Source organism: Dama dama, chromosome 9 (genome assembly GCF_033118175.1).
Source record: "Dama dama isolate Ldn47 chromosome 9, ASM3311817v1, whole genome shotgun sequence".
NCBI lineage: Eukaryota > Metazoa > Chordata > Mammalia > Artiodactyla > Cervidae > Dama > Dama dama.
Genome location: NC_083689.1, coordinates 22,087,402 through 22,110,027, shown reverse-complemented (window position 1 = coordinate 22,110,027; position 22,626 = coordinate 22,087,402). Strand labels below are relative to the sequence as shown.

General features: G+C 45.8%; 1 protein-coding gene and 2 non-coding genes across 3 annotated transcripts in view; all 3 read left to right on the top strand.

Moving 5' to 3' along the window:
* CATSPERD (cation channel sperm associated auxiliary subunit delta) overlaps nt 1-22,626 on the top strand; it is a 42,488-nt gene that overhangs the window by 2,092 nt on the left and 17,770 nt on the right. Inside the window, exons 2-14 of the mRNA XM_061152166.1 lie at nt 183-237; nt 2,075-2,151; nt 3,368-3,440; nt 5,368-5,482; nt 8,428-8,495; nt 9,930-10,043; nt 12,625-12,708; nt 15,214-15,364; nt 16,092-16,187; nt 18,072-18,154; nt 18,555-18,731; nt 21,028-21,141; nt 21,975-22,064. Coding sequence (XP_061008149.1) covers nt 183-237; nt 2,075-2,151; nt 3,368-3,440; nt 5,368-5,482; nt 8,428-8,495; nt 9,930-10,043; nt 12,625-12,708; nt 15,214-15,364; nt 16,092-16,187; nt 18,072-18,154; nt 18,555-18,731; nt 21,028-21,141; nt 21,975-22,064 — 1,297 coding nt within the window. The remainder of the gene's footprint in view (nt 1-182; nt 238-2,074; nt 2,152-3,367; nt 3,441-5,367; nt 5,483-8,427; nt 8,496-9,929; nt 10,044-12,624; nt 12,709-15,213; nt 15,365-16,091; nt 16,188-18,071; nt 18,155-18,554; nt 18,732-21,027; nt 21,142-21,974; nt 22,065-22,626) is intronic.
* LOC133063051 (U2 spliceosomal RNA) lies at nt 2,786-2,977 on the top strand. The gene has a single exon (XR_009694357.1). It is a non-coding gene; the product is annotated as a U2 spliceosomal RNA (small nuclear RNA).
* On the top strand, nt 10,119-10,225 carry LOC133062955 (U6 spliceosomal RNA). Its single transcript, XR_009694274.1, has one exon. It is a non-coding gene; the product is annotated as a U6 spliceosomal RNA (small nuclear RNA).

Below are 22,626 nucleotides of genomic sequence, written 5' to 3'. Positions count from 1 at the left end.
GCCTATACATAACTGTCTTTCCAGGCGAGGAAGGCTCACTGTTTCATCAGATTCTCCAGGGGCTCCCATAATCCTACAAGCTGCAAGAACTGGTACTGCACCATTAACCCAGAGGAAAACTGGTAGGAGTCACGCTGAATACTGAATAAATACTGACAGGTATTTTCTTGTCTCACCTCTAGTATTCGTACGTTGAGGACAGGAAAGGTGTTTCCCGTCAAAGAGAAAATACAAGGGGTATGTATCTGGCAACCCACTCCAGTATTCTTCCCTGGAGAATTCCATGGACAGAGGAGCTTGGCAGGCTACATTCTGTGGGTTGCAAACAGTCAGACATGACTAAGCAACTAACACCTTATGTGGCTCCATGGGCTTCCCAGGTGGCTAAGTGGGTAAAGAATCCACCTTCAATGCAAGTGACTCGGGTTCGATCCCTGGGTGGGGAAGCTCCCCTGGAAGAGAGCATGGCAACCCACTCCTGTATTCTTGCCTGGAGAATCCCCATGGACAGAGGAGCCTGGTGGGCTGCAGTCCATGTAGTTGCAAAGAGTCTAGACATTACTGAAGCAACTGACCAAGCACACATGGCTCCATAGTTAACATTCATTCTTCACTTTTATTGCTGGATCAGAATGAGTATTTCCTAGTATTTCTTGCGTGTCAGTGTTGTGGCCAGCATAGAATATTACTTTATCTAATCCTTATCATTGCCTTTTGAAGTAGGCAGTAACCTCTCCCATGTCACTAAAAAGCTATTAATAATTGAGATGAAGTAAACAGAACACAGTAAACTGAGCGACTTTCACTTTCACTTTCAGACAGAACAAGGGCTTTCTAAGTGGTGCTAGTGGTAAAGAACCTACCTGCAAATGCAGGAGATATAAGAGACATTGTTCAATCTCTAGGTCAGAAAGATCCCCTGGAGGAGGGTATGACAACCTACTCCAGTATTCTTGCCTGGAGAATCCCATGGACAGAGGAGGTACAGTCCATAGGGTGGCAAACAGTTGGACATGGCTGAAGTGTCTTAGCACAACAGTACAAGACAGAACAAAGCCAGAAGCTGGAGTTGGGTTTAAAACTCAGATCATCTGAGTTTTTATTCAGTGTTCTATCTGATTGGAGGGTTAGTGTTTTGTTTTTTTTTAATCTATTTGACTGCACTAGGTCTTACTTGCAGCATGGGGAATCTTTTTTAGTTGAGGCATTAGGGATCGAGTTCCCTTACCAGGGACTGAATCCCAGCCCCCCTGCTGGGAGTACAGTCTTAGCCATAGACCACCTGACAGGAGGTTTTAAATGCAGACTAGCATAGTAGGCAAATTACTTTGTTTACATGACATAAACCAAGCAGGAAACTTCCTTTCACCCACACGTGCCTAAAATGCATGAAGAAAAAAATACTTTGTCAACTCAAATGTATTCCCATTGACATCATGTTAGCTCAGAAGTGATGTCAGCACTTGCTAAAAAACCAAGTGATTATTTATTAGCAGATTTCTAACTTTTTTGGTCCTCTAGCTTCTCAAATGAGTAAACAAATAGCATATACGAGGTGAAGTGATATGGATTATTGTCCTGTGAAACTTTTTAAAGTTCTAATTTTTTTAAAAAAGATTTCATTGTGGTTCTTGTGGGCCATTTTTAAAGTCTTTATTGAATTTGTTGTAATATTGCTTCTATTGTATGTTCTGGGTATTTGGCCAAGAGGCATGTGGGAGCTTAGCTCCCCAACCTGGGACTGAACCTGCATCCCCTGCTTGGGAAGGCAGAGTCTTAACCACTGGACCTCCTTGGAAGTCCCTAAAGTTTTTGTTTTTTGACGTAATTATAGATTCACAGCAAGGTACAAAACAATGCCGAGACATCCCAGGTCCCTTTCACCCAGCTTCTCCCATTGGTGACCTCTAACAAAATCAGATGATAACATCAAATCAGGAAAATAACATAGATGCCATCTACCTGCCCAACTCAGATTCTACCTTTACAAGTTCCATGTTGCCCACTAGGGAACTGTTTTCATCAGGTGTTTATTAGGACTGATAGGATTAAAATTTTGTGACTCTCTTTCTAGGACCGCCTGTATTTTTCATCTGGGAAAACTCACTTGATTAAGCATCCTTGTAAGAAAAACCTAGCCCTGTATCTAGGGTAAGATATCGTTCCCTTCTTTTTATCAAACCATTACATTCACCCTTGTTCTTTGATTACACAAACATTAGGAAAAAAGACAGCTCAGTCCTCTGTTGCTAGATGCTAGCCTATAGGGAGTCCACAGTTGGGGTCCAACTGGAGAGAAAGAGGTGAAAAGATAACTAAAATAATTACAGTACAGCTTGTCACAGAGGCTTGATATAAGGCAGTTATGAGGAGTGCCATTCACAGTAGAACCAGAAACTTTAAAATACATAGGAATTAGCTCAGTAACTCCTCTCTGTTTAAAACCATAAAATTCTTCCAGAGGGGCAAGAGAAAGAGATATGGATAAAGGAAACAATTTACCATGTTCATGGATGGCCTTTGGCCCCTTAAAAGTTACCTGCATAAGAGAACATACTGTCTTTTTTTTTTCTGTCACATTCCTGATGTGAAAGCCTTTGCTTTAGTGGGATGAGAGTGAAATAAAGGACAAACCTGAAGTTCACCGGCAGCAAAACAAGCTGGGACTTAATGTACATTTTATATAATTATATTTTTGATGCAGTCACACTTTTCAACTAATGTTATTTCAAATAGTCAAATAGCCATGCTATAGAGGTTTACTCATGCAAAAATAAATAGATGAATCGCTTCTCGGCCTTTTGGCTAAGATCATGTGTAGTATCTGTTCTTATCAGTTTAATATCTGATACGTCCTCTATCCGAGGACAATATATTATTTGAACTCTGTGGGAGAATGTGAGGGTGGGATATTTCAAAAGAACAGCATGTATACTATCTATGGTGAAACAGATCACCAGCCCAGGTGGGATGCATGAGACAAGTGCTCGGACCTGGTGCACTGGGAAGACCCAGAGGAATCGGGTGGAGAGGGAGGTGGGAGGGGGGATCGGGATGGGGAATACGTGTAAATCTATGGCTGATTCATATCAATGTATGACAAAAAAAATAAAATAAAATAAAATAATAATTAAAAAAAAGAGGCTGTCATAATATAAAAAATAAATAAATAAATAAATAGATGAGCAATAGCTAAATAGACAATGATAGATAATGATAGGTAGACAGACAGATAAATAAATCTCTGGTTCCTTGTTAAGAAAGGAATTTTATTTGAATGGAACATTTTTTTAAATGCCTGACATTGTCTTTTTTTCTTTGCTTGGGTGAATTTTTCCTAATTGAAACCTTTTATTGTTTATTTCAGAAGACAAATTTTTCTCACAAAGGACAAGTTTGAGAGTAGTCTCATTCCGTTTTCCATCCCTACGTCAATGCAGGTAGTTATGTTGAACAATCTGAGAGGTGCTTGAAATAGTAATTCTTAGGGTTAGATATAGGGGCATCCCTGGTGACACAATGGTAAAGAATCTGCCTGCTAATGCAAGAGACACAGGTTCGATCCCTGGGTGGAAAACATCCCCTGAAGGAGAAAATGGAACCCCACTCCAATATTCTTGCCTGGGACATCCCATGGACAAGAGGAGCCTGGCAGATTTCAGTCCATGGAGCTGCAAAGAGTTCAACACAACTGAAGTGACAGCAGGCATGCAGGGTTAGATCTAGTTGGGAAACACCATGTGCATACTACTCTGTTTTTGTTAGTTTGGGGGTTTAAAGGCATTGAGAGTAATTTCTAATCTGGAAGGAGTGTTGAGTCTATTCTGCCCTTACTACCAAAACAGATACTTCTTTTTCCCTTGAAAAAGAATCAGATGTCTTGCAAGAGCTCTTTATAATTGGTTTTGTGATACATGACACGCACTGATTTTAGGACCTCCCCAAATTACTGTCAACCAAAACAGAAAAACCTGTACCCTCTCAGTAACTATCCTGAGAAATCTGATGGTTGGCACTTACACTCCAGAAGGTTCTACCATCTGTTAAAATATTAATACCAGTTTTTCTGATAGCTAAGTGAAAGTCGCTCAGTTGTGTCCAACTCTTTGTGATCCCGTGGACTATACAGTCCACGGAATTCTCCAGGCCAGAATACTGGAGTGGGTTGCTGTTCCCTTCTCCAGGGGATCTTCCCAACCCAGGGATTGAACCCATGTCTCTACCAGCTGAGCCACCAGGGAAGCCCAAGATTACTGGAGTGGGTAGCCTATCCCTTCTCCAGCGGATCTTCCCGACCCAGAAATCGAACCAGGCAGAACCATCTGCATTGCAGGCAGATTCTTTACGAGCTGAGTTACATGGGAAGTCCCAGTTTTTCTGATAAGTGACACATTGATCAGTTATGTTCATCATTCATTATTGATGCATTAGGCTTTATCCTCAGAAAAGGTCTTTTAAAAAATATTTATTTATATACCATAATTTCTGTATCCATTCATCTGTCAATGGACATCTAGGATGCTTCCATGTCCTAGCTATTGTAAAAAGTGTTGCAACAAACATTGGGGTGCATGTGTCTCTTTCAATTGTGCTTTTCTCAGGGTATATGCCCACTAGTGGGATTGTTGGGTCATATGGTAGTTCTATTCCTAGTTTGTAAAGGAACTGCCATTGTGGTACATATATACAATGGAATATTATTCAGTTATATAAAAAAAGAACACATTCAAGTCAGTCCTAATGAGGTGGACAAACCTAGACCCCCATTATACAAAGTGAAGTAAGTCAGAAAGAGAAAGACAAATATTGTATATTAACACATGCTTATGGAATTTAGAAAGATAGTACTGATGAACCTACTTACAAGGCAGCAATGGAGATACAGACATAGAAAAATATTTATTGGGTTGTGTCAAGTCTTACTTGCAGCAGGTGGGATCTTTCATTGAAGCACATGGGCTTCTCTCTAGTTGCAGCAAACAAGTTCTCTAATTGTGGCCCACAAGCTTAGTTGCCCCATGGCATGTGGGATCTTAGCTTCCCCAACGAGGGATCAAACCTGGGTCCCCTGCACTGGAAGGCAGATTCTTAGCCATTGGACCAGCAGGGAAGTCCCCTCAGAGAAGGTTTTGATATGGGAGGAGATGGAGTGAATTTAGGTATTCGCGGGGACACCCAACACTAATGTCAACCTCCCAGTTCTGCTTTTAGCTGATCCTCAGGATGCATAGTTCCCAATATCTAGGACCCCAAACAACTCTCGCTGATCTAAACATTCCTGGGATGCCTGTCTAGAAGTACTGCTTTCTGAATTTGATGTTTGAAAAGCTGCACATACTGATATCATGGTATATATCGTATTCTTAGGTTGGTACACCGGAAGTGACGTCAGCACATTTTGCTGGTTCGGTATTACTGTTAGTAGTGAATCAAAAAGTCTATGTTTATGATTATGAAGCTAACTTCTGGACTGCATCTACAGGTATGTGTATTTTATAATTTTTTAAATATTTATTTAGCTGCATTGGGTCTCAGTGGCCAAACTTGGGATATTTGTTGTGGTGCCCAGGCTTCTCTGTAGTTACGGCACACAGGCTTAGTTGCTCTGCAGCAAGTGGAATCTAGTCCCCCAGTCCAGGATCAAACCCACGTCCTCTGCATTGGAAGGCAGATTCTCAACCATGGACCACCAGGGTAGTCCCTATATTTTGTATTTTTTAAAAATCTTGTTTGCCTTTGGCCAACATCAAAGTTTCAGAAGTTACAGACAATGCTGCTACTTGGACATCAGTCCCTGGACATTACACTGTCTTTTTTTTTTTTTTGCCGTGCTGCACAGCTTGAGGGATCTTAGTTCCCAGAACAGGGATTGAACTGAGCCCCAGGCAGTGAAAGTGGCCAGTGCTAACCACTGGACTGCCAGGGAATTCCCTACGTGACCCTCTGTAATTCAGTGAGAGTTGGTCTAAGCCCCGATCCCACAGGTTGAGGACTGAGTGTTTCCTTTGGGGATTGTGGTGACAAGCCACAAAAATCTGCTCTCACTGATTGGAACAGTAAGAGGATTCAGCAGGAACTGTGATGGCGAGGAAGTCAGGGAGGACCAGAGAGGGCAGAAGATGGGTCCGAGATGCCTGAGTCGGGTGCATATACAGTCCCGCAAATGTCATCCTCAGGGCAGGCAACAGTGGAGAAGGCTAAGCTTTAAGGACAGAGAAAGTGAGAACCCTGGTGGAGGAGGCAAGGAGATGGGGTCCAGTGAAGAAAAGGGAGATAGTATTTTCTAGAGAAGAGGAAGGACAGATGGGGATGGCCCATCCCTTCCAGAGAACAAGGACAGGTGCCCTTGTTGGTGAGAAACGGGTCAGTATGAGGTTTCTCAGCCCTGGCCCTGCTGACACCGGGGATGCATCATTCTCTGGGTGGGGGGCATTCTGGGTGCTATGGGGTGTGAAGCAGCAACTATGCCCCCACCCACTGGATGCCAGGACCCCTCCCCCAACTGAGTCCTGACAACAAGCATGTCCCCAGACATCACCCAGTGTCTCCTGGGGGTTGAAATTCCCTTAGTGGAGAACCACTGGGTTGGTACACCACCATCTTGCAATCTGTTATCCTTCTGCTCCACTTGTATTCCTGGTGGTGAAAGATTGTGGTCCCACTCCCTCCAACAAGATGGAGCCCCGCAGTCCATCACCACAGCGCCTGCGGCGGGGAGCTTGCTAAGCTCTGGATGGAGAGTCGATCACAGGACCCCCCTCCCCCTGGAGGGAAAGAGAAACACAGGAAAAGAGCCGCGCCTTGCCCTGGTCTCTGGCTTACGTGTCTCATCACTGTGTTCCAGGCTGTCACTCCAGGAAGTGACTGATTGATGATGGGTAGTGATTGACATCTGGGAGGTCTCGATCCCCGTGACTGAGGTGCCATGTAAACACGGTGTGAATGGCCCAAAGAGAATGTATAACCCAAGTGAAGCCAGGCGGCCTGGGGGCCAGGCTTAGGCTCATCTCATCAAAGGGTCACATTCAACACAAACACTCATCTGCCTCCAAGACATCAGCTGACCCGCTCTTTTTTTAAAGAACATTTATTTATTTGGCTGCACCAGGCCTTAGTTGCAGCATGTGGGATCGAACCTGGGACCCCTGGATTGGGAGAGCAGAGTCTTAGCCACTGGACCACCAGGGAAGTCCTTAGGCTCATTTTTTTCATCCATTTTTCTGTCAACAAACACTCAAGCTGCGTCCATGTGTTAGTTACTGTGAATAATGCTGGTTTGAACATGCATATACTGCTTTTATACATGTTGGGGGAAGGTATGTACCTGGAAGTGGACTTGCTGGCTCACATTTTCCCGTTTTTGAGGCCCCTCCACTGTGGCCACACCATTTTGCATTCCCACCAGGAGTGCACAAGGGAATTAGTGCACTTTGCATTTGTCACTGACACTTGTCTTCCAATTCTGTCATGGTAGCCGTCCTAATGGGGGAGTGAAGTGGGGGTCTCACTGTGGTTTTGCTTTGCATTTCCCTAAGGACTGGTGATGCTGAGCATCTTTTCATATGCTTTTGGCCACATGTGTGTTTCCTTTGGAGCTGAAGCTTCTCCTTCAGAAACAAAGAATGCCTTGCTCAGAGAAAGGTACCCTTCCTGCTATTTTGGGGACAGTTTACCCCTCACCCCCAGATGACACTTGGCAATGTCAGGAGACATTTTTAGTTGTCTAGACTGGAGGAAAGAGACTTCTCTAGTGGTCTAGTGGTTAAGACTTCGATTTCCAATGGAGGGGATGGGAATTTGATCCCTGGTTGGGAAGCTAAGATCCCACATGCTGCATGGCCAAAAAACATAAAACAGAAGACTATTGTAACAAATTCAATAAATACTTTAAAAAATGATCCACATTTTTTTAAAAAAAAGGTCTTAAAAAAAAAGACTAGAGGAGAGTGATACTGGTCAAATAAGTCACTATATAAGTGATTTAGTAAGCTAAGTAAGTCAGTAGAAGCAGGAAGCTGAAGCTCCAATATGTTGGTCATCTGATGTGAAGAGCTGACTCATTGGAAAAGACCCTGATGCTGGGAAAGATTGAAGGCAAAAGGAGAAAGGGGCAGCAGAGGATGAGATGGTTAGACAGCATCACTGACTCAATGGACATGACTTTGAGCAAACTCCAGGAAATCATGGAAGACAAAGGAGCCTGGTGTGCTGCAGTCCATGGAGTCACAAAGAGTTGGACACAACTTAGCAACTGAACAACAACAATAGAAGCAGGATGCTGCAAAACATCCTGCAATGTCCAAGAGCCCCCTAACTGAGAAGTCTGGCCACAGATGTCAGTGGGGAGGGTGGGAAGCCCTGCTCTAACCTTCTCTCTCGGAACCTTCAGGGAACTCAGAGAACATCTCAGTTCCCTTTTACTTTCAGGCATAGAACACCCTGTTTCACATGTATTTGGTGACAACTGTTGTTACAGTGGAAATTCATTCTGCATGGTGAGTGCCATGTGTCATTATCTCCTTTTCTACTCTACTGTGAGCAGAGATAATTACGAATGGAAATAAGGACAGTGTAAGCCTTGCGGGCTGGGAGCGTGATGGACTCAGGCTGTGTTATCTCACTGGGTGCAGAAGAGGACCTGAGCTGTGGGAGGGGCTCATCTGGCTGACACCCTGAATATATCCATCTGTCTTTTTTTTTTTTAATGTGTTATTTTGAAATAATTATAGGTGTACAGGAAGTTGAAGAAATTTATACAGAGTCCCATGTATCCCTCAGCTAGTTTCCCCGAGTGGTTACATCTTACATAACTACAGGGATACAAACAGGAAATTGATATGGGAACAATTGTGTCAAGTCAGAGAACTGCTACTGCCATCAAAATACTGAACTGGGGACTTCCCTGGTGGTCCAGTGGTCAGGACTGTGTGCTTCCACTGCAGGGGGCAAAGGTCAATCCCTGGTTGGGAAATTAAAGTGCCAAAAGCTGCATGGCACAGCCGAAAAGTAAAAATAGTAACAGTAATAACAAAATAAAATATTGAACTGCTTCCTGGCCGCAAAGCTCTCCATACCTCCCTACCCTGCCCTAGCCCCTGGCAAATGCTAATGTTCTCCATCTCTCTAATTGTATCATTTCAAGAATGTTCTGTAAATGGGGTCATACAATATGAAACCTTTGGAGACTAGCTTTTCTCAGCAAAATTCTCAGGAGACTCCTCCAATTTGCTGCATATATGTCACTAGTCTGTTCCTTTCTATTGCCGAGTAATTTTCCATGGCGTGGATGTACCAGAATTGGGTTGTTTCTACTTTTCGGCTTTTATAAATAAAATCACTAGAAACGTTCATGTAGCTTTTCGGTGTGGACACCAAGTTTTCATTTCTCTGGGAGAAATGCACAGGAGTATGATCACTGGCATCTGTCTCCCCACTCCCTTTTAATTTTTTTAAAAAATGTTTTTATTTTTCTTGCTTACATGATCTTAGTTCCCCAACCAGGAAGCAAACCCCACCCCCTGCAGGGGAAGAGCGGTATCTTAACTGCTGGACTGCCCAGGAAGTCCTTTTTTTTTTCCCCTAATTTTTTCTCTCCACCCACCCCCTTTTTAAATTGGGATGCAGTTGGCATACCACACTGTGTAAATTTAAGGCATACAATGTGTTGGTTTGCTACATTTACATATTGCAGTATGATTACCACCATATCATGTCATGAAATTATCATTTCTTTTTTATGGTGGGAATAACCAAGATCTGGTTTCTTAGCAACTTTGGTTTCTAATCTAGTATTGTTGTCTGTGATCACTATACTGTGCATTAGACATCCAGAACTTATCTACCTATTTAAAGAACATCTCCCCAGCTGCCGCCCCATTCCACCTTCTATCTCCTTTTAAAGAAACTGTTTTATGTGTGTGTTCTTCCAGGATATAAGTAACTCGGTTTTTGCTTATTTGCATGGAGATCAGATATCTCAGGCCAACATCTATTTCTCAAACTCCCAAGGATACAGATTTCAGAAGTACGCCCTGGAAAGACGTGTACGTTCAATGTGGTAAGAAAATGAATAAACAGGGGCTTCCCTGGTGGCTCAGTGGTAAAGAATCCACCTCGCAGTGCTCGCTTCAGCGGCACATATACTAAAACTGGAACGATACAGAGAAGATTAGCATGGCCCCTGCGCAAGGATGACGTGCAAATTTGTGAAGCGTTCCATATTTTTAACTCATCAACGCAGCCACGGGCTCCTCCAGCTCCTACGCCATCAAGAAGAAGGATGAGCTGGAGCGTGTGGCCAAGTCTAACCGCTCATCACCGGCTGCAGCTGCAATAAACCTGTTTGCCCTGTGGGGCAGCCCCTTCTAAACCAACAAACAAAAAAAGAATCCACCTGGCAATGTAGAAGACATGGGTTCCTTGCAGTCCAAGGGACTCTCAGGAGTCTTCTCCAGCACCAGTTTGAAAGCATCAATTCTTCGGTGCTCAGCCATCTTTACTGTCCAACTCTCACATCTATACATGACCACTGGAAAAACCATAGCTTTGACTATATGGACCTTTGTCAGCAAAGTGATGCCTCTGCTTTTTAGTATACTGTCTAGGTTTGTCATAGCTTTCCTTCCAAGGAGCAAGCATCTTTTAATTTCATGGTGTCTTTTCTTATCAGGGCACTAATCCCACCCTGACCTCATCTAGATTTAATCACTACCCAAAGACCCTACCTCTAAATACTATCATTTTGGAGGTTCTATGAATGTTTGTGCCCCCCCCACCCCCCACAGTTCGTAGGTTGAAATCCTAACACCTGATGTGATCTGTATTAGGGGTCTTTGGGAGGCGCTTAAGTCATGAGAGTGGAGCCCTCACGAATGGAATTAGTGCCCTTATGAAAGAGACTCCAGAAGGGCTTCCCTGTGGCCCAGTGGTTAGGGATCCACCTTCCAGTGCAGGGCACGCAGGTTCAATCCTTGGTTGGGGAACTAAGCCTGTATGCTGCAACTGCTGAACCTTTGAGCTCTATAGCCAGTGCTCTGCAACTAGAGAAAGCCTGTGTGCTATAAGGAAGACCCCAATCAGCCAAAATATAAAAAATTTTAAAAAGAGGCCCCAGAGAGCCAGCTCACCCCATTCCTCCATATAAAGACACACCAAGAAGTCTGCAACCCAGGAAAAGGCCCTCACTTGACCACGCTGGTCCCTTGATCTTGGACTTCCAGCCTTTCTGTTGTTATAAGCCACCCAGTCTCTGATATTTTGTTGTAGCAGCCTGAACAGACTAAGACAGGGGGTTGGGGTTTTAAGCTATGAACTGGAGGAGGACACCATTTGGTCCATAATACTGTATATAATAGAAATACCACCCCACCCCCCTACACACACACCCAAACACAACCAAGTAACAGAGGCTTAAATAAGATGGCAGTCTTTCTCTTTTACCTGAAAGATGTCCAGGGAGGGGTGGGGGAGCCAGGTAGGTTGCCATGGCAACTTGTCCCACTGTCCACTGGTTGGGGTCCTCGGCCCCATGCTCCAACATGCTTGCTGATGGGCACTCTGCCGCCCAGCCAAAGATCAGGAATGAAGGGCCGAAGCAGGAGTGAGGGATTTAGGCGGGCATCTCAGAGTCTGGGTCACCCCACTTCCTCGAGCACCCCACACCAAGCTGTCTGCATTCAAAGTTCTGCCCGAGATGCTGAAAGGTTGTTGCTGAACCACAAAAGACGCTGGGACTCTTGGCCTCTGGAAGAGAAGAATTCAATCCGGGGCCAGAGACGAGGATTGATCGCTCACAGCTTTCGTGTAATAGAGTTTTATTAAAGTATAAAAGGGATAGAGAAAGCTTCTGACATAGACATCAGAAGGAGGCAGAAAGAGTACCCTTTGCTAGTGTTAGCAATGGAGTTATATACCTTTTAATTAGTTATTACAGTGAATCAAAAGAAGTCTCAAGTTTGTGAAAATTTTACCAGACCCACTCCCACAATTTACATTTTAGGATAACAAGATCAAAATTTAACAATAGAAAGATCCTATCAGACCTACTCCCATGATCTAACCCTTCTAAGATATCAGGATTAGTCAGAAGGTTTTCAGGAAGGAGAAACTGTCCTCCAGCCAGATACATTGTTGTATAATCCCTAGTACAGAGTTTAAACTGAGTTGTGTAATTGACTAAGACTATGCGGGAGACCTGGGTTTGATCCCTGGGTCCAGAAGATCCCCTGGAGAAGGAAATTGCAACCTACTCCAGTACTCTTGCCTGGAAAATTCCATGGATGGAGGAGCCTGGTAGGCTACAGTCCATGGGATTGCAAAGAGTCGGACACGATTGAGCGACTTCACTGGTGGTGGACTGAAGGAACGTAGAGGGATAAAAATGTTTGTCCTTTTCTCCTCCTTGAGAATTCCAGACCCCTTTCTCCTCCTTGGGGACCCTGGACTTCATCAATCTGCCTAGGAATTGACTCTTTCAATGCTACAGAGGGGAAACAGATCATAATAAAAAATATCATAATAAAAAAGACTTTCTTTCCTTTTAGCTTACTAGCTAATCTAGAGTTAAGTTATAAAGGAAGCACACTGATGATCTTATTCACATGCAGGATTCTGTTTGTTTCACAGGCAGAGCTAGTTGGGACCTTGGGCGGGATCTTCTCCCTTCACTCCCTGTCACAGGTCGGGCTGCTTCTTGTTGACCAACAGATGGTAAGTACCGTTTGGACTGGGAAAAACCACTTCGGTGACCTTTACACCAGGACAGGTTTTTGTCAAAACTCATACACTTAGATTTTCATATCTGAACTCCATCTAGCTTTTGACTCACCTGTCCATCCATGTATCCATCCACCCACTCTTCCACCCATCTACACATCCTTCCACCTTTCTATCCTGCCGGGAGCCAACACACGAGACCCTTCCCATGACAAGGTCATGAGGGATAAAACCTGACAGGCAAGGCGGATCAGGTTTTCAGGGGTTTCGAAAGGCCAGCTCACAAGATCCCACCCATGACAAGGTCACGAGGAGAAAGCCTGACAGGCAAGGCAGATCAGGTTTTCAGGGATTTCGAAAAGCTGCCCCTGGTGCTCACCTTAAAGATGATAACTGTCTTTCTGATGCCTGCCTCAATAGACTACTCCCTAATTTCTGTGACACAGGCAGAAGGCCTTCCCCGATCTCTTCCCAAATAAGAATCAATTTAGAACTTCAATCAATAAGTTTCCCAGGTGGTGGTATTTTATGAGATTATCCAGGGTGAAAGGAGTGTTTTAATTTAAACTCCTTTGCTGGTAGTTTGTTAGCCAAATGCATTTATGCCCTTGGTACTAATATGCATGATTGCTTATAATATCCTAATCATAAAATAGCATAAATTATATATGATTTATGATTATATAAAAGCCCTAATAGACATAGAGCATTTTTGAGGGGTGAAGGGGTCCTGTTAGAAAACATAAGAAAAATTATTCTAAAGGTGGTTATTGGGTTGACGTTTGCTTGCTGTGTTTTGCTTGCTGTGTTTTTGCTTTTAATATGCTAAGGTTGTGTTATAGAAACCATTGTTAATATAGTTAAAGATCTAGAGAAATAAGAACTTAGCCCTAGTGTGGTAACAATGAGATGGTTGCTAATTGTCAGCCAGGAGTGCTAGGCAGAGGCTGCCTCACTGAAGCCGCAGAGTCAGTCTGGGGTAAACTTCTTAGATAAACGCGACTGACAACTTCTGCAGAAGGATTAATTTTTGTGTTAACAAGGTTATACTTCTGCTCTGTACTGTTGCCCTGTGAGACTGCTACCTTTCAGTTACGGTCACCATAGAAACAGAAAATAGGTTTACATTCACCTGACTTGCATAAAATGTTAATAGGCCCCAAGGCCAGAAGATAATGTACAAGACCCTCATAAACAAAGAAGTATGCAGAAAACACCCTGGTTTCGTGAAGAACAAGCTGATGTAATGTTAAACTATCTTCCCCTTAGAAATGTACTAATTTAGGGTATAAAAGCCACGGTAAAAAATAAAGCATTGCCAGAGTCTGCTGCACCCCCCGTCTGGTCACTCTCTCTCTCTCTCTCTCTTTCTCCCTCGCAGACTTGGCCCTATCAAGGCTGGTCTCAAGTGTCTTCTCTCTCTCTCTCGCCGACGCTGTTCATCCTGAGGGTACCCCCTGGATCCTGCCGAGGCTGGACCCCAGCACTATCCATTCTCCCATTTACCTATTAATCCATCCCCCTACCCATCCACCCATCTACCCACCTACTCTTCCATCCATTCATCCATCTCCATTCATCCTTCCATTTATCTATTTATCCATCCACCTATCTCCCCACCCACTCACCATCCAAAAAAATACTTATCTGTCCCTCCATCCATCCATTAACCTGCTTATCCATCCATCCATGCACCCATCCATTCATCTATGCACCCATCCATTCATCCATCCACTCTCCTATTCATCCATCCACTCTCTCATTCATCCATCCACTCATCCATCCATCCATCTACTTACTCATCCATCTACCCTTCTACCCACCCACACACCCACCACCCACCTTCATTATCTCATTCAGCCATGCACTCAGCAATACTTTAGTAGGGTCTAGGAGGTGCTGGGCACTAGGGATAAAATATGAAATATGGTGCATGTGTCACTGGTGGCACCCGAGACCATTTACATGCTTCGTGTCACCCCTTTTTTTAATGATTATTTTCACGTGGATTCAGAAAATAGGGACATGGAAACCATGACATCATAGGTATCATTTAGGATAAAACTAAAAAGAGGAATCAGTTCATGCAAAGTGCACTTGAAGAAAAACGATGAAGTCAGGCAAAGATTAAAGTAGAGTTGGTACTCCTGCTGCAAAATTCCTGAACAAAGTGTGCGGCTCTGAAATCTGGGGGAGACCCTGGGATCGGGAAGCTCCCAGAGGCTGGGCTGCTGCCTGGTGGCTAAAAGGCCCTCCCTCGAATCACACAGTGGGGCCACCCCTCATCCAGAATCCCCTCAAGCACCTGCACACACTGCCAGGGTCCCGTCATGAATAACAGACACTCCCAGACTCTGGAAATCCTAAGAATGTAATGGTGGCCGAGGAATCAGGCTCTGGATACAACCTGTGGGCACAGGGTCTTAACCACTGGACCGCCAGGGGGGGCTCCCCTTGGTGATTTCTTTTCTCACTCAAGATTGAGTATTTTTCTTTCAGGCCATGTTCAGCTACTCTGACCATCCCTTGAACCGCAGCTTTGGGCTGCCTTTTGACTATGACAGGACCCTTGACATCCTTATCGCCCCAGGCCAGAAAGGCATCCTTATCTTTTGGTTTCAGAAGAACCTGCTGGTTTCCCGAAACTCAGGTGAGCAAGGCCCAGGCTCAGGGCATGGCCAGTGCAAGCGGCTGTTTTTTCCTCTCCCTTGACTTTAGTGGACCATGACAAGCTGATTCTTACCTTGCCATCTTCATTGCAACCCCCAACTCCCACTTTCCGCCTCCTGGGACATTTAGGCCCTGTAGGCAGGTTCTGAAAGTCACCAGACCCCAAGGGCAGAGGGGTCACATCCAAGAACTGCAGATCTTATTTTGAGGCCTATGACACATGAGTCCCAGGAGAGAAACAAAAGGCAGCCCCCTAGGAGAAGGTGCTGTCAGGGACCTCTGGGCACAACTGTGGCTGCCAGAGTACCTTTGATCACAGCATGCTCCCCAGTACCAGTTAGGCCACCTGAATATGGCTGTTTCCTTCCAATGCAAGAAAAGGGCTTAGGGCTGGCCTGGCCATGCAGGAGGGGGTACCCACTCCAGAAGGAAACTTCTGCCTGATTACATGTTACCCATACAGTAAGAGGCATCCTAAAGTTCATCTGGTATCCAGTCCATCCCTAAGAGCTCTCACATCGAGATTTAGGTGGGGTGGGGAGGTCACATTTTCTTAAACCTAATGTCTTCCATGCAATATTTTACAGCATTGCATCTCGTGGCTGCATTTTCCTTTGAGTCAAGAATCGAGGGGCTGTGTGGGTGGCAGGGGACCCTCTTGCCAACATGTGCATAGGTCTCTCTGGATTTATCCTGTTGTCTCCTAGGTCAGCTGGTTGAATCTGTCCAGGTGCGAGAAGGACAACGCATCTTGTATAATTCCATTCTCAAAGCCAACATCACCATCCACAGCGTTGCTGCCAGTATGTGCCCGACCTCCGGGTAGCTTTCTAGAAGTGCTTCAGACCTGACTTATTCACTCTTGACACACACCGCCCCACCCTCACCACCAGATCCCACCTGGCCAAAACAAACAAAACATGATTATTACATATTCTAGAACAACTCGGGGCAGAAACTTCTGTGTGCTTTCGCAATGAAATGGAATGTCAGTTGGATGTCGTTTGTTGGGGCTGCTCTAACAAACCTCCACCAAGTGGGTGAATTACTATTATTGTTTTGACCACGTCTCAGGGCATGTGGGACCTTAGTTCCAAGACCAAGGATCGAACCCGAGCTCCCTGCAGTGGGAGCACAGAGTCTTCACCGCAGTACCATCAGGGAAGTCCAAAACTGGGTGAATCAGAACAGAAGACAGGTACTGTTTCCCAGGGCTGGAGGTTCTTAGTTCGAGATCAAGGTGTTGGCAGGGCCGGTTTCTTCAGAGGCCTCTCTTCTTGGCTTGCAGGTGGCCTTTTCCCCCTCTGTCTTCTACCATCGCCTTCTGTGTTGTGTCTATGTCCAAATCTCCCTTTCCTTAAAATACTTATTTATTTACTTGTGGCTCTGCTGGGTCTTCATTGCCGCGCAGGCTTTTCTCTAGTTGTGGCAACTGGGGGCTACTCTGTAGTTGTGGGGCTCAGGCCTCTCATCACAGAGGCTTCTCTTGTTGTGGAGCATGGGCTTAGCTGCTCCATGGCACATGGGATCTTCCAGGCCAGGGACTGAAACCATGTCCTCTGCACTGGCAGGTGAATTCTTAACCTCTGGACAAGCAGGAAACGCCCTTGTCTTTTTTAAGCAAAATAAGAACACACATTGGATCTTGCCACCCCTTCTCATGAAAACTTTTAATGGGACTTTCATTGTTGTTCAGTGGTTAAGACTGTGCTCCCAGTGCATGGCGGGCATGGGTTTTGATCCTTGGTTGGGGAGCTAAGATCCTGCATGTCACACAGTGCAACAACAACAAAAAGCCTTTTAAGAATATCTTGTGTTCCTCAGAACTCTATATCTGCCAGAGATCAGAAACAACCTGTGCTCATCAGTGGAGCATTGGTCAAATAAAGTTATGATTCATCTAAGTAACAGAATGCCAAAGGGTCAACTACACTGATGTGTATGGAAGGAAATAAACATACATTTCAACTCTGCTGCTGCTGCTAAGTCACTTCAGTCGTGTCCCACTCTGTTCGACCCCATCCCTGGGATTCTCCAGGCAAGAACACTGGAGTGGGTTGCCATTTCCTTCTCCAATGCATAAAAGTGAAAAGTGAAAGTGAAGTCGCTCAGCCATGTCCGACTCTACACGACCCCATGGACTGCAGCCTACCAGGCTCCTCCGTCCATGGGATTTTCCAGGCAAGAGTACTGGAGTAGGGTGCCATTGCCTTCTCCGAAAAATAAGTACATAGAGTAAAAAATACTCAACTTGTACTATTAAAAAAAAGAAAAAAAATACAAAGCAGCTTAAAGGGTCCCAGAATATGATCCCCAAGTATATAAAGCTACTGGAAAGCATGTTTACTAAAAGGCTAACAGTGGTACCTATGTCAGGGGTCAGCATACCATGGTCCATGACCCACCATGGGTTTTAAATAAAGTTTTATTGGCACATAGTCCTGCCTATCCACTTACAAAGTGTCCATAAGCTGCTTTCCCAGGGCCAATTACTTGTAACAGACATCACATGACCAGTAAAGCAGAGCATTCTTACCATCTGGTCCTTTACAGAAGAAACTTGCTGACCTGTTTGTATGATGGGACTTGGGGTAACTTTTTAAACTTTAATATTTATTATGTTTATATTTCTGTCCATGGAAACAACCTGTTTCAATTTTTGTTCTGTCTTGTTTGGCTTTCCCTAGATGAAAATGAACTGGCAGTTTTAACTCGAGAGAATAATTTATATTATGGCAGCCTGGGAATCCAGTCGAGTTCTCTAATCAAAGTGAGTAAACTCCCGATGTTATTCAGTTGTTAAGGACTAACAGTCTTGTTCTCAAACATCTGATCCTTTTTATAAAGAAATTGCTCTAGTTATTAAAATAGCAGTTAATCATTTAATAGCAATAGTGATAATATAACATGAATTTTAATTAATTTGACACCTGAAAAGTAGGTGTCTCAGCAAAGGGTACCTAAGACTTTGCTTGGCCTTTTTGGTTTCTTGCTCAGTTGCTCAGTCGTGTCTGACTCTTTGTGACCCCAAGGACTGCAGCAGAGACCATGGGGTTTCTTAGAGTTTTGGTTTTTTGGCCTACCTTCTGTAAATATGAATCATAAGGAAAAAGTTAAATCCTCAAAAAAGAATGAGAATGAGCTGATCTCAGAAGTCACTCTTCTCTTAGTTTGCAGGCCAAAACATCTGGTCCCAAGAGGCGGTCCTGATGTTCACTGACGTGGGGATGCTGGAAATACTGACCCCGCTTCCTGACATGATCTTTCCAGCTTTCGATTTCCAGAAGTGCCTCCTGAATATCCAGGCCCTTCTCATGGATCCCCAACTCCAAGCTGGCATCTGCAAAGTATGTGGTCATGACTTGGGGTGGGGAGAATGTCAGTTTCCAGAAAGATATTAGACTGTCCATTTCCAAAGAGCCTTTGGATCCACAGCAATCAGTGGAATGAGAAAAAAAAAAAGTGCCATTTAAAAAAAATTACTCATTTATTTTTGGCTGTGCTGGGTCTTCCTAACCGCTCGGGCTTTTCTCTAGTTACGGCAAGCGGGGCTGTCACTCCAGTTGCAGTGCTCAGGCTTATCGTTGCGGTGGCTTCTCTTGTTTCGGAGCACAGGCTCTAGGGCACTCGGGCTTCAGTAGCTGTAGCACGTGGGCTCAGTAGTTGCAGCTTCCGGGCTTTAGCGCACAGGCTCAATAATTGTGGTGCACGGGCTTAGTTGCTCAGTGGCATGTGGGATCTTCCTGGATCAGGGATCACACCCATGTTTCCTGCATTGGCAGGCAGATTCTTTACCGCTGAAGCCACCAGGGAAGCCCAATCAAGCACCTTTTGTCCAAAATATCCTTTTATGAGATGATGGTGCTACTGGGGCTACTCTCTAGCTGCTCTCTTACCGCGGGTGCCTGTCTTGTCGAGCACGGGCTCTATCTACAGCCTGGGCTTCGGTAATCGTGCCGCACAGTCTTAGTTGCTCCCTCAGCAGGTGGGATCTTCCTGAACCAGGAATAGAACCCATGTTCCTTGCGGTTGGCAGGTGGATTCTTTACCACTGGACCACCAGGGAAGTCCTTGATTCACTTTTAAAGAACAGAGTCTGGATGGGGAGATAGCCACTCAGCGTTGAAGGCACCTCCACCCTCACCAGGAGACCAGGATGCCCATGGGCAGCGATGAGTCCTGTTGCCAGGACAGAACAATTCAGTTAACCATGTCATCCCTTATCAACCCGAGGTCTGGAACTAGAAGCAACTTGTTGGTTCTCTTCCTAGGACACCAGGCAGCCAACACACAATCTCAAAAACCAGATTAAAAAAAAGGCAAGATGCAATTTCTCCACCTCTCCTCCACACCTTCTCCTGAGTCAGCAAATAGCACAGGGAGCAGGTCTCCTCATAAAATTATTCTGGTGAATATATGAAAACAAAATGATAGGATATTGCCCTGTGCCGATGCTCAACATTGGAAAAGAGAGACAGTCGGCCACTAGGTGCCACCGACAGAAGGTGGATCACCATTGGGTCTCCCGTCTCAATTCTGCCCTAATCTGATGGATCCAGCTGCCAATCTGCCAGAAAAGGCAGAGCACGAAGGAATGGGTGTCCAGCCTCACCAGGGAAAATCCAGATGATGAGAAATCTACAGGTTCGATGGCATAGAGGGACTTTCATGGTGGTCCTGTGGCTAAGACCGCACCCTCCCAATGCAGGGGCTCTGGGTTCAATCCCTGGTCAGGGAGCTAGATCCCACATGCTACAACTACAGATCCCCTGTGCAGCAAGTTAGATCGAAGATCACATGTGCCACAATTAAGACCCGGCGCTGCTAGATAAATAATTTTTTTTTTCTTTTTTAAAGATGCCTAGGAAAGAAACAAAAAAGAAAGGAAGGGAGGGAAAACTGTAGGTTGAAAGAGACTGAAAAAGACAATGTTTGCAAACAGAAAAACTAAGTTACATCATCTGGGGATGCATTGTGCTGTGCTGTGGTGTCTGACTCTTTGCCATCACCTAAACTGTGGCCCACCAGGCTCTTCCGGCCATGGGGTTCTCCAGGCAACTTACTCCACGGGATCTTCCCAACCCTAGGATCGAACCCGAGTCTCATGTCTCCTGCATTAGCAGGTGGCTTCTTTACCACTGAGCACCTAGGGAAGCCCTAGGGATGTGCACTCGGCAATCATTCTAGGAAATGCAGAGGGAGGTGGGAAGGAGGTTCAGGATGGAGGGGACACATGTATACCTATGGCCGATACATACTGATGTATGGCAAAAACCATCACAATACTGTAATTATCCTCCAGTTAAAATAAAGACATAAAAATCATTCTAGGAAGGAAGCAAGTAAGCGATTACTGTAGAAGTCAGGTGGGGAGAGGGGCAGGCTACTTCTGGAAAGAAAAAGGGCTGCGACTAGGGAGACCTCCAGGGTCTTCTGGGGGTGCAGGGTCTAGTGGGGAGTGGCTTGAGTGACAGCCCGGGCTGCTGCACCTACCAGACTGAGAGGGTCCATCCCCAGGGACCCCCCACCTGCCACTGGTCACTTGCTCTGTATTTTGGGGAACAGAGGCTTGATTTAATTGATCCAAAGATTGATGGATTCTTTTTTTCTTTTTCTCCTTTAACATAATTTACTTCTAACTAGGTGGAACTTCTGCAAGGAGAATTTGAAAACAAAATGTACACTATTGACATGAACAGCCAGTTGGAGTTGACGGCCCTAATGATACCCCGGCCAGGCACGTTACCTGTCCCACTAGTAAGGACACTTTATCTGTTTGACAAGTGTCTCTTAACACCTGCCATCCTTGGCCTCATATCTCGCGACCACAGTTCCCAGGCTCTGGGAATTCCCTAGCATCCTCCCAGAGAGACACTGGCTCATGAAGCCCCCAGAGACTTCTCCTCTTCCTCCAGACACCAGCATCCAGATGTCTGGCCGTAGCTGTCCCTCTGCCCACCCTGCCTCCTTTCGCTATACCTCTATGCCAGTCCTCCAACCCCCTTCTGAGCTGCGCCGGACCCTTTCCAAAAAAGGCCCTTTCCTCCCAGCTCAGCCAGCGCTGGCTTTCCCGCCTGCAGGGCATGCCTGAGAAAAAAAGCAGGCATCCCTGGACCTGAAACCCAGGTGTCCAAACCTGGACCCTTGGGTATAAGCAATCAAGCTGAAAACAGGGGAGTACTGTAAGATTCCAGGGGATGTCCAGCCAGCTGGGACTAGGGCCCTGAGAGAGGAGCCTGGCCGCCGGATTTTGCCCCGCACTCTCACCGGTACTCCTCAAGCCCCCTCCCAGCACAGGACGAGCCTCTCCGCGCACGAGGGGCCAGTCTGGATCTTGCGGCGCTTCAGCCCCAGGCTGTCCTCACAGAGGGCCTCAGAGCCACAGTTAGGGTGTATGATAAGGGGGCATATTTGGGGATGGAACCTGCAGTAGTATTTGCGGAGCAAGCTGGGTCTTCAGTCCAATGGGGCACTGGGGTCACCGGTGTTTGCGCCCCCAAGCGGCGCCCTTTGGCTCCTGCGAGCTCTTGTACAGCGCATGCGTCTCCCTTCCCGTTTACCACCTCCCCCCCCCCCCCCCCGCCCCCCAGGTAATGGTGAGCAACCCCTACTCCCTGGGGCTGCAGGCGGTCATCTATGAGGACGGCTACACCTACGACGGCAACACGAAGCACAGACTGGTGAGCTCGTTGTAACGCACCCGCCCCGCGTACCCTTCCCCCCACCCCCACCAAACCCGGATCTTCAGGCTGAGGGCCTCGGCCTTGACCTGCAGATGTCAAGGGTCACCTGATGATGTCCCTCAAGGTCTGACCTCCGTCCGTCATCCCTCCCTTACAAACACTCAGATCAGGTGCTGCAGAGTATGAAGAAGCCCCTGCCCCTTCCCCACCTAGGCAGGTGACAGTCCCCCAGAGGAGGGATGGGAGGAGGCATCAGGAGGCAAACCGGGCCGCAGGGAGGGGCTTGGCTTACATGTGGGTCTGGGTGACCTGCAGGCCACAGCTAGGGTCACACCAGGAAGTCTGGACTTGACCCCAGACCACAACAAATTCTTTGCACCAGACCTTGTCACATCACAGTTAAATAGGAGGGGAAACTGATTCATACCCCACTGTGGGTCCCCAGGACAGAGACAGTGAGGGAATGAAGGAGCTTGGGAAGAGGGGGCATTTCCATGAGCTTTTAGAAGGAAATTAGAACCAGAGATGGGCTGGATGCCTCCCAGTCTCCTCCTCCCAG